Genomic DNA, 12,943 nt, shown 5'->3' on the forward strand with positions numbered 1-12,943 from the left:
GCTCTTCTTCTTGAACAACAAGTACTATAGAAACCCACAGATTATCTGGCAATATAACCTACACTTGCCAAAATCTGATTAGCTAGATTGCAAGGGGAAAATAAAAAAGACTCTTCCTCTTCTAAGAACATAGTTTAAAGTGTTTAGATATCTTTTAGCAAAGTGAATATATCAGCTTATTCAAATCAAAAGCAAGTTTGTTGGCAAAAACTTCTAATATGGGATCCCTGGGTGGCGCAGCGGTTTAGCGCCTGCCTTTGGCCCAGGGCGCGATCCTGGAGACCAGGGTCGAATCCCATGTCGGGCTCCCGGTTCGTGGAGCCTGCTTCTCCCTCTGCCTGTGCCTCTGCCTCTCTCTCTCTCTCTCTCTCTCTCTCTCTGTGACTATCATAAATAAATAAATAAAAATTAAAAAAAAAATAAGGCTTTAAAAAAAAAACTTCTAATATGATTGATAAATATGTAATAATTGAATTGAAAACTGAGAAAAATAATCAACATAGACAGAAGTAGAATTATCATATATATTTGATATCCCTTCATAGTTATAAAGATATTTTCACATAATCATTTCATTTGAGTTTCCACCAAGCTTTGGGATTAGGTAGAAAAAATTATATACATTTAGTAGATGAGAAAATTGAAATAGAGGTTAATTGCTTGTTTAAGGTCATAAAACTTTTAAGTAGACAAGACAGGATTTGAACCCATGTCTTCTCTTTCTACTACTAGTTTATAATAAGTGTGTTTTCCAAAAACAGTCATTCCTAGAATAAAATTAATTTGAATGTCTAAACTATGATTGATATATATATGTAATAATATATGTATATGTATACATACATATGGAATTTAGGTATCTGTTAGGAAACTTGAAAATTCCACAAACATGAAATTTAAGTACATTATTACATACATATACTACATCAAAAAATATTGCTTAGAGAAACTATTAGAGATGACATTAAGTGTGACACAAATTCCTAAGTTTATTAATATTCTTTTAGTTTCCTGGTAAGAATGTATGGAATATATAACAAAAATATGCACTAGATATAGACTTTTTAGATATAATTTAAAAAATCATTTGTGTAGGCTCTCATCCCTTAATTCAATCAAGGATAGATTTTTTCCCAGCTCTCATTTTTTTGCATTAGAAAGTATAACAGCTGAAATCTTTACTGATTAAGGGATTTACAAAACTAGATACTCTTAAATTAGAAATTGCTGCTGTAATAAAAAAATATAAATAGTAACAAGTGTTGGCAGGAATGTGGAGAAATCTGAGCCCTCCTGCATAGCTGGTAGAAATGTAAAATGGTACCGGAAGAGAGTCTGGGAGTTCCTAAAAAGGTCAAACTTAGGGGCACCTGTGTGCCTCAGTCAGTTAAGCATCTAACTCTCGATTTCAGCTCAGATCATGATCTCAGGTTCATAGGATTGAGCCCTGTATCAGGCTCCATGTTGAGTGTAGAGCCTGCTTAAGATTCTCTCTCTCTCCCTTTTTCTCTGCCCACCCCACTCACACGTGCAACTCTCACTCTCTAAAAAAATAAAAAGTCAAATACAGAGTTATCATATGACTCAGTAGATCCACTCTAAATGCATACTTATGAGAAAATAAAGATTGACACAAAAATATATAATCAAATGTTCATAGAAGCATTATTCATGACAGTCAAAAAGTAGAAACAGTCCTTTTTTTTTTTTTTTTTTTAGTAGAAACAGTCCTAATACTCATCAACCGGTGAATGGATACACAAATTTTGGTGTATCCATAAAATGGAATATTTTTCAATAATAAAAGGAAATAAGGTATTAATATAAGCTCTAACATAAATGAACCTTGGAAAACACTATGCTCAATGAAAGGAATCAATCACAAAAGACCCCACACAGTGTATATGATTCCATTTATATGAAATGTCCAGAATAGGTAAATGTCTTTTATAGAGACAAAAAGTCTCTATAGTGGTTGTCTAGGGTTGCTGGGGAGTGGGGAATGACTGCTAAAGTTATTTCTTTTGGGATGACAGAAATGTTTTAAAGTTGGTTTTGGTGATAGTTACCCAATTCTGTGAATATACACTAAAACCACTGACTTACATACTTTAAGTGGATGAATTTAATGGCATGTGTGTTATATATCAGATATCAGTAAAGCCATTACATTTTGAAAAATAGAAATTGTGTTTCATACACTGTCATTCAGATATTTTGAGGAACACAAATTTAAAAATGTATAATCAAACATTATTTTGTCAATAAGTCATATACACTTTCATAAAGTAATATTAGTTTGACAAAAGAAAATATTTTACCAGTATTTGGGAAGTGCTTACTTGGTACTCTATCTCAGTTTTAGACAATTCCTCAATCTTCTTTTCCAATTTATATATATCCATAATGTTCTTAGTATTCTGATGTAAAAGAAGATAATATTCTTAGATTTAGACAAAAAAAGAATAAAAGAACATCACAAAGTTTTTTTTAGGAAGTGGTATTTTCATCATTAACATCACAATCTATTTTAAACTAAGGGACAAAACTGTAGACTTTATCCAAAAATAACGATCCTTTTAATAAAACCATCCAGGAATACTCTTGAGAGATCCTTCTTATCTTCCATGGTCACTCGGCCATTCACTGCCCAGTCACATCTTTAAACTTGTCATTCCCAGCAAGTATGACCCCACCATGATTTTAATTACAAATATTTTACTCTTGAACCACCACTTTCTCTTTCCAGATTACTTTTTTGAGAGCCACCTAAACTTCAGTCCCTACTGAAGTCTGCAATCTTTTGTTTCTACCACATTCTCATTATCCTTCCATCTCCTTATGAACTCAGTCCCCTCTTTATTCAGCTAAATTCATCCATGGTCAATCATTACAATAACCTCTCTTCCACCTCCCCTCAATTCCCTTGCCTCTCCCCTACCTACTTCTTAGTATTTGCTTAATTTCAGCTTGCTACCCACTCCTTGACAGCACCCTTCCAGATAAACATTGTTAAAGAAAAATACAAATGAACCACCAGGTCACACATTCAATCCATAATTTTTTTTAAATTTTTTTATTTATGATAGTCATACAGAGAGAGAGAGGCAGAAACATAGGCAGAGGGAGAAGCAGGCTCCATGCACCGGGAGCCTGACGTGGGATTCGATCCCGGGTCTCCAGGATCACGCCCTGGGCCAAAGGCAGGTGCCAAACCGCTGCGCCACCCAGGGATCCCTCAATCCATAATTTTTAACTTCAATTTTTACTGGTGATCATATCATACAATTCTAGTCCATTCATGTGGCCGCTGGCTTAAATCAGGGAAATTACACCAACTTCCCCACCCACACCCCCACAACTGCGGTTGACCACCTGCTTTGTAAACAAAGCTTTTTCAAAGCACAATGGCCTATTTTTATTTCATATTGTCTATGGCTGTTTTCATATGACAATGGCAGAAGTAAGTGGTTACAGAAAAGGCCTTTTAGCCAGGGAAGGCTAAAAAAATATTTACTATCAGATCCTTTACAAAATGTTTACCAATTCCTGACCTATTTCATCCCTTCTCTCTCCTTGAGCTTCCCATTCTTCCTCCAACTTTCTCAGCATCAGCCAATGACTTTGCTTTTATCTCACTCAAACATTAGCAACAATCAGAAGAGAACATCCATATCACCCGAACATATAATAAATACCCTTGGATAGGTTATAAAGCATTTGCTGATCTAACACTTCTCTCCACCTCCGCTCACCTCTGCATCAGCCTCCGTAAATTCATGCCTGCATGTTACAAAGCCTTGTAATTGGTCTCCCACTTTTTTCCTTGTTCCACTACCATTTTTAAACCGAGAAGCCAGAGTTATCTTGTTAAAATAGAAATTAGATCACATTTCTGTTCTGCTCAAAACTGTCCAATGGCTCCCATCTCAATCAGCAGAAGCAGCCAGAGTCCATACAAGGCCTCTATGAGACACTGTGGGTCTGGCTCCCTGCAACCCTTGTCTGTAATTCTTGTGCTTGTTATCTCTGCACTGACCACACTGGTCTTGGTGTCCTTCAAAAAGAGCATGCAGGCTGAGCCCGAGGACTTAGAGCTTATGGCTTCCTCTGCCTGGAATGTTCCTTCACTGATAAACATCCTTTCATTTTTATCAAATGATTAACTTCATAAGGCTATTTTTCCTAACCACTCTACTTTAAATTGCACTGTCCCACAATTCTGTTTTCTGCTTTTCCTTCCTCCATAGCACTAATCACCACCTAATATGCTAGTTCCACATGGGCTTTTGTGCATAAGCTAGTATCCTCAACACCTAGAATAGTGCCTAGCTCACAATGGTCTCCCAATGAGTATGTTTGAATGAATGAATGAAGTGAGTGAAAGTAACTACCAAGCTATTGTGCTATTACTTTTCACAGTGCATCAGATTTTTACCACGTAAAGGAATCTCAGCTAGTCATGACATTGATATGCTTTTTCTTTTTTTTTTTTTTTTAATCGTTTTTCTTTTTTTTTTTTATTTTTTATTTATTTATGATAGTCACAGAGAGAGAGAGAGAGAGAGAGAGAGAGAGAGAGAGGCAGAGACGCAGGCAGAGGAAGAAGCAGGCTCCATGCACCGGGAGCCTGACGTGGGATTCGATCCCGGGTCTCCAGGATCGCGCCCTGGGCCAAAGGCAGGCGCCAAACCGCTGCGCCACCCAGGGATCCCATATGCTTTTTCTAATGCAAATCAATAATTGCAATGCTCTCGTGATGAAGGGTTCCATATCTTCGTCCTAATACCTCAGGACGTCCTAATACCTAATACCTCTAAATTCAGTTCTGTACAATTCTTTGATGCTAGTCAATCATCTTAAATACGAGGAGAAAAATGTCTTACACTGAGAGCTTAACCATAAAGTACTAGTTTCATGAAAACCTGGCCTTGTTGCTATACCACGTCTAAATCTAAGGTACAGTTTCTTGACAGTCTTTTAATTGTTCCTTTCCAACCCACTATAAAATTTCCTTAATGTCCAGTTGGCCCATATTTGAGATAATGCTCCATCAGTCTCTTCATTACAGCTTAATGAATACCTCTGATAAACCCAAATAAAAAACTGTACATAAATTTGACATTTAAAAGATAATTATAGAGAATTTTCTTCCAAAATCATAACTTATGAGTAGCTCTGTTACCTGTTGCTTCAGTGCTTTAACTCTGTTGATTAAAAAATTTAAGGCATAGGATAATTTTTTTTAGAGATTTAACTATTATTTCCTAACATATATGAAGTACCTTACAATTCATCAAATAGCTTCATATGTATTATCTTAATCCCCAAAGTGGCTGTAGGAAATAGATATTATTAATTCCAGAAAGCTAAATGTTTTTTCTAAAGTCAGACTTTCAGACAGTGACTGGGTCTTAGATTCAAGACTTCTTCCATCTATTTCAGTGGAATAATGGAAAATTATTAGATAATGTCTACCTTTTCCTTCTTGATTTGTATACTTTTTTATATAAGTTATTTTTATTTCATTTTAAATCTGAATTTCTTAAACCCCATTCCTTCCATGGATAATTACAAGGTAATAACGTATTTCTGTTCAGACATGAAAGCCCTATCCACTCTTCCTCATTTGACAAAGCAATATGGTCTTTGGTTCATAGTATCCTGAATATTCACATGATTTATATTTAATCAAGGGTCCGAATGCATGCCTATATGATTTCCATATGTTTATCTGTACCTGTTTTTAGTAATTTCAACATACCTCTTCTTGGAGAATCCGAATCTTAAGAATCAGAGCCCGGTTTTCTGTCTCCTGATTCATTGAGAGAAAGGAATCAAAAAGCACTTAGAAATTTATTAAAATACTTCATATTTATCTCTAAGACTGACATTCTTTCTCTTTCTCAGCTTTAAACATGGTATTGACAGATCACAAATGAGCCTAGTCTGAAAATATTCTCAATATGAAGCTAAACCTTTGACTTCTAGCTTCTTGGGATTTGTAAGAAATCACTCTTCTCCTTGGCTCAATCTGACAGGGAGGGAAAGAGGGAAAAACAAAAAAGGAATAGCCTGGCTTCTTTCCCACCCTCCACTTATGATAGGTAGTATGAATTCATCTATTTAAATGGCACCTTGAAATCACAAAAAGTTCTAGCTTTCTACTTGAAGCTATGGATATTCTCAAATTCAATATTACCAGAACATATGAATATCAAAAACCATTTTATAATTAAGAGCATCAAATTCAGAACCACAAGAAGAAAAAATATTCTAGGACAAGATATATGCCAAATGTTAGCAGTAAATCTCATGGATAGGGTAAGTTAAGGATTTTTTTTTTTTTGAGATTTTATTTATGTATTTATGAGAGACATGGGGGGGGGGAGAGAGAGAGAGAGACAGGCAGAAGGAGGACCAGGCTCCATGCAGGGAGCCTGACGTGGGACTCAATCCCAGGTCTCCAGGATCAGGCTCTAGGCCGAAGGCAGCGCTGAACCACTGAGCCACCTGGGCTGCCTGTAAGCTAAGGATTTTGTGGGATTTTATTTTTTCTTTGTTAAAATGTACTTCCTCATTTTTTTGAGGGTGGGGTACGATGAGGGGTGGTGCAGAGGAGCAGAGGGAAAGGCAGGGACAGTATCCTAAGCAGGCTTCATGGTCAGTTCAGAGCCCACAACCCTGAGATCATGACCTGAGCTGAAATCAAGAGTTGGAGCCACAGCTGGCCAAGCCACCCAGGCACCCCTGCGTTTCCTCATTTTACAGAGCAGACAGGTATTATTACTCCTATAACATAAAAATAAAAGGGGAAGCAGCTCAGGTTAAGATGTCATTTGTGCAAGAATGAAAGGACACACACACCACGTAATTGGAATCTGAAGACCTGAGTTCACTTGTAGCTCTACATTTATTAGATAATTGATTTTGAATAATCAAAACATCTCTGGTCTTTACCTATAACTATTAACTTTTTAAATTGAAGTACATTAACTTCTATTTTTACCTCATAGAAGTTCTATGACCAATGAGATAAAGTAGTAAAAATTCCTTTGAAATTGTAAAACACTATAAAATGCAAAAAGTTAGGGTTGTATATCTAGGACTCTGCACTTTTAACAATAACAGCTAACAATATTGAGCCCTGGGAGGAAAAAAGACATTGTTTGCTTTACATGTATTAACTTATTTAACCCTTCCAGCCCTCGGGTAAGTAGTACAGTTATCTTCATTTTATATGTGAGGACACTAAAGACTAAGAGGTTATGTGCTTTGCCTAAAGTTACGCAGACATTGGAGTCAAGACTTGGATGCCAGCAGTCTGACTCCCAAGAGTGTCTACTTGATCATTTCTCAATATTTCCTCTACATACAAGTTCCTCTGTGGTACCAAATTGAGCCTTTCCTGTACCACATTCATAGAGACTTGTAGAGTCACCTGACAGTCAATGAGTCTAATCACCACATTTTGCTACTGAGGCAAGAGCTAAGCTAATCTGTGTTGGTTGTAGGAATGACATAGATCTGGAACCCAAGTCTCCTGATGGCTTATAGATCTAAAAATGAATTAGTCTGAATGACTTTAATCTGACTTCACCATTGTTAGCAATGCTAAAATACTGCTGGAATTTATCAGGGGTTTGAAGATTATTACCAAAGCTTTAAATAATAGTTTAACATTCTTAATTTAAAAAGACTACTTTTTTGGCAGTTGAGGTAAAGCTTAATCTAAATAATGTTTTGCTCTAAAAATTTCAAGCCTGTGTTTATTTAGTGTAAGGACTTAATTATGGGGTTTCTTACTAACCTGTAAGTACTATGATAATGAATTTTTCTTTAACCTGAGGAAAAGGTGAAAATTTGAGAACTTTTTTAAGGAAATTAAAGTGGTTTTTAGTATCAGGTATTTATGAATTCACCTATCAACTTCAGGAGGCATTACAGAGATCTTCTAGATCTTCACAAACCATTGTGAATATGACTAATTTGCAAAGAATTGATTGAAAAGAAAAAGTTTATCCTATTTGTGTTTACTTTCCTAAGGTATTACAAATTCATTCATCAGCCTACTGACTTCTGATTTCTGCTTCCAAATCAGCCCTCTTGGATTTCAGTTATGTAAACTATATGCCAATTTCCAAGTACTTGGATGACTTACTAATTGTTTGTTCTGGGCTACAATAATGGTCTTCTGCTCTTCAGAAGCATTCATACTAACTTTCAGTTCCTCCAGTTCTTCTTTTAAAAGATTTGTTCTCTTAATAGCCTGGTGGGCACTGTGGGGGTGGGAGGAAAAGGCAATGAGCAAAACCTCAAATATAACTGTCAAAGACACAAAGTAAAGTCAAGGACTATTTTTGGACCCAAGCTTAAAACCACTAAAGGCTTAAACCAGATGCCAACAATAGTATAAATATACCCGTGATCTTTCACAGTCCTTAGAAAAGGAAGAGATTTAGGGGGGTATGGTGGGGAAAGAGAGATGGAAAGAAACAAACATATTCTTGAAGATAAAGATTTGGAGTCTCCCTTTAAAATTAATCATTGGCTGAATCACATGGTTCTTCCTTCCACCAAGATATAGTATTTAGTTAATGCAATTCTACAAATATTTATTGAATAATACCATGTTCCAAGTGCTGTACCCTATAAGGAGGCCTATGATGGTGAGCAAGAGACACAGTCCTTCTTGTCATTGTAGGCGTTACATACTAGTGAAGTAGAGGACAACTAAACAATTACAAATAGTGTCTATTTATTTTACTTTAGAAATTTATTATTTAGCATTGTTTACAATACCAAAGCATTGGAGACAACCTAAATGTCCAACAAAATCTATTAAATGAATTATGATAATCTATATCATGGAATTGCTTATTTGTATTCCCACTGGATTATGAACTATTTTCTGAGCAGAGTCTCAAAGAAGATACAATTTTTTTTCCTTCCTAAGGAATTACATTGATCATTCAACAAATGTTCATGGAACTCCAAATTTAAGCCAGGCCCTGAAGAAGACAAAAGTGAATCCAATCATGAGAACTCTATACTCCCGGATCTTATAGAAGAGTAAATAGACAATTATAGTTTTAATACGGTCATAATTATAATACAATCATAATTATAATACAAGATTGGAATGAACCCAAGTTCTGTAGACACTGTATAAAAGGCAGACAGGTCAGATAATGGAGGGGTAGGGAGGGTGGGTTGGAGGTGGAGAACAACCTGAAGCCCATTGAGGGGCTATAAGCTGATATTGTTGGAGCCTAGAGTGGAAAATAAGAGTAGAGATAAGCAACAGAAACCCCATTAGGAAGGACTCTGCAAATTGAATGTCATCCTGATGTGATAGGGATCCATCGGAGTGTTTAAAACAGGGGCATGATCTGGTCAGACTGGCATTTAGGGAAAGCATTCCTGCCCATTTTGGAAAGGCAGGGAGACGAGTCAGGAGGTTGCTGTAGTAATCCAGGTGAAAGATGATACTTAGTTGAAGTAGTAGATATAGAAATAGAAAGTAAATCTTCTTGAGGGTTAATAAAGGAGGTAAAATTAACAGGGCTTGCTATCTGATTTAGAAGTGAAGGCTGAGGAAGACAAAGAAGATACGGATTTCTGGCTGGCAAACCACTGAAAGGATGAGGGAGCTATTCTATGGCAGACATTCTACTGAGCACTAGGGTAATCAGGATGAGTCATATGGTTCCACCCATCCACACAGTCATATTCACATTTTAAAACTGACTTATCAATGAATCTCTCATAATATAGCTGGCCCTTGAACAACATGGGTGTTATGCGCATCAACCTTCCTAAAATATCTATGTATAATTTTTGACTCTCCCAAAACTTAACTACTAATAGCCTATTGTTGACCAGAAGCCTTACCAATAAGATAAATAATACATATTTTCTATGTTACATGTATTATACACTGTATTCTTGTAATAAAGTAAGCTAGAGAAAATGTTATTAAGAAAATCATAAGGAGGGACACCTGGGTGACTCAGCAGTTGAGCGTCTACCTTTGCCTAGGATGTGATTCCAGAGTCCCACGTCAGGCTCCCCACAAGGAGCCTGCATCTCCCTCTGCCTATGTCTCTGCCTCTCTGTGTCTCTCATGAATAAATGAAATCTTTTTAAAAAATCATAAGGAAGAAAAATACATTTACAGTACCATACTGTATTTATTGAAGGAAATCCATGTATCAATGGACCCATGAAGATCAAATCTGCATTATTCAAGAGTCAACTGTACTTAGCATGGGAATTTGCATAGAGTAGGAGTTCAACTGAACCACAGAATGCTTTGGATACCCTCCAGTTCCATCCATGCAAAGCAAACGGTGAGTATTCGTCATTTCTGGTGCCTGAGTAATATTCCATTGTGTGTATATACCACATCTCCTTTATCCATTCATCTTTTGGTGGACACTAAGGCTCCTTCCACAGTTTGGCTATTGTGGACATTGCTGCTATAAACATTGGAGTGCAGGTGTCTTGGTATTATGCTGAGTGAAGTAAGTCAATCGGAGAAGAACAATCATTATATGGTTTCACTTACATGGGGAATATAAAAAATAGTGAAAGGGATTATAGAGAGAAGGAGAGAAAATGAGTGGGAAAAATCAGAGGGTGACAAAACACGAGAGACTCTTAACTCTGGGAAACGAACAAGGGGTAGTGGAAGGGGAAGTGGGCAGGGGTGTGGGGTGACTGGGTGAGAGGCACCGAGCACTTGATGGGATGAGCACTGGGTGTTATACTATATGTTGGCAAATCGAACTCCAATAAAAAAAATATACGTATAAAAAAAGAAAGAAAGAAATAATTTAGATACACACAAAAAAATAAGGCTTTGGATAGATCCACACTTCATCAGTAGGCTTGTTGGTCTTCAATCAACAACACCACCTTGATTGACATAAAGAATATCATTGCTAGAAAAGAACTGACAAACATTGGTGGCAAAAGTCTAAAATAGTGCAGCTACTTTGGAAACAGTTTAATAGTTCTTCAAAATTCTAACTATAAGTCACTAAAGGGCAATTTCACTTCTAGGTATATATCGAGGAGAACTAAAAGCCTATGTTCACACAAAACTTGTATAGAAATGTTCATAGCAGTGGTATTTGTAATAGCCAAAAAGTGAAAATAACCCAAAACAATGGATACCATTGATTACCATTGTAATTCATTCTTTGAACAATGGATAAATAAAATGTATATGCCCATACAATGGAATATGATTTAGCCACAAAAAGGGATGAAGCAGTGATATATGCTACACCAAACTCTGACAACACGCTAAGTGAAAGAAACCAGGCACAAAGGTCACATATTGTATGATTCCATTTATGTGAAATGTCCAGAACAGGTAAATCCATAGAGACAGAAAGTAGACTAATGGTTGCCAGAGCTGAGGAGAAGGGAAATGGGGAGTACCTGCTAACAAGTATGGGTTTCCTTTTTGGAGCAATGAATTAGATCATAGTAATTGGCTGCACAACCTTCCAAACATACAAAAAAATCCCACTGAATTGTACATCTCAAAGGGTAAATTTTTACCCTTTTGTGAATTATGACCCAATTTAAAAAATAATTATAATAAAATAAAATAATATATATTATATAATATAAATATAATAATATATAAATATATAATATAAATAATATAAATGTATAATATATAATAAAACTAATTATAACCCAATTTTTAAAAAATGAAAAAAGAACAGAAAGCTCCCAGCACCCAGGACCATTCTCTATGGTTCACCTTTTTATCTGATGGCACAATTCAGTATAATCCTCTGATAACTGGCAATTAGCTTCTTCCAAGGTTTCTAATGCCAATTTAAACTTATTATTTTCTTCTTCCAATTTCTGCTTGTTAAAATGCAGGTCTGCTACATAGGTAATCAGATCAGACATCTCTCTGTAGGTAAAAGAATGAATGAGAATAATCTTCAACATCTCCAATTCCTTCCAATCAAAATAAGGCATATATTCACTGTCGGATTTTCTGCTTTATCCTCTTCCATCCTCATAAGTGTAGTCCATTTATACAATAAATATTTATTCAAGCATTGCTACAGTAGCAGATTTTTCCAAAATTGCCCAGTGTTCAGCATCTGCCTGTTGTGAAGTCAGCTGGCACAGTTTTTGTTAAATCTTTTCCACTTCACTCCTTACATTTGCCTCTGCCTACAATGAAGAGTTCCCATTTTGTCTGGGTTATGAGAGTTTCTGAAACAAATTGACACATTGTTACTCTTTCAGCCAAGGGATCTTGGCTGGTTTTAATAGGCCCTTAACTAGGAAAGAATTCCTAGAGACTTACGTTTAAGCCTGTAGCTCACGGTTTAGTATTCATCTTTTGTGATATTTTCTACAGCATGTTAGTGTTTGTGCCACCCTGGACCCTGATATTACATCACAGACCCTTTGAGAGTCTAGACTGCATGTTTCATGGAGTGCCCAGCCTTCCCTCCTCTTTGCTATATCATCCCAGTGTTTAACACAGCTTGGGTTCACGGTTCCTACCACATCTTTTTGCATGAGCAAACCTAAAGAGACAGAATTGCCCCTCCTTGATATATAAAACTCACATTTTGCAGAAAACAGCTTTTCTCATTCATATCTGAAAGTATCTATTAAAGAGGTGCTTTAAAAGCAATCCCCAAAGAGCTTAAAGTCAATGTCATAACTCTACCTCAAATGAATTTGTTTTCCGTGGAAAACACATAAAAAGTTAATGTAGGAGAAGGGTTTTATTAGTGTGAAAATGTTGATTTATATAAAACTAGTCTTATATAAATCATGTTTCTAGTGAAATTTCTTCTGATGCAATTGGGACAGAGTAGTCAAGAGTTAAATGAAAGATTGGCTCCATCACACACACACACGCACACACACACACATATGTACACACACAAAC

General features: G+C 36.2%; 1 protein-coding gene across 1 annotated transcript in view; it reads right to left on the bottom strand.

Moving 5' to 3' along the window:
* IRAG2 (inositol 1,4,5-triphosphate receptor associated 2) overlaps positions 1–12,943 on the bottom strand; it is a 122,726-nt gene that overhangs the window by 75,852 nt on the left and 33,931 nt on the right. The window contains 4 exon segments of the mRNA XM_025995533.2: positions 2,343–2,420; positions 5,765–5,815; positions 8,162–8,279; positions 11,783–11,941. Of these exon segments, the coding sequence (XP_025851318.2) occupies positions 2,343–2,420; positions 5,765–5,815; positions 8,162–8,279; positions 11,783–11,941 (406 nt within the window).

This window comes from Vulpes vulpes, chromosome 8 (genome assembly GCF_048418805.1).
Source record: "Vulpes vulpes isolate BD-2025 chromosome 8, VulVul3, whole genome shotgun sequence".
Taxonomy (NCBI): domain Eukaryota; kingdom Metazoa; phylum Chordata; class Mammalia; order Carnivora; family Canidae; genus Vulpes; species Vulpes vulpes.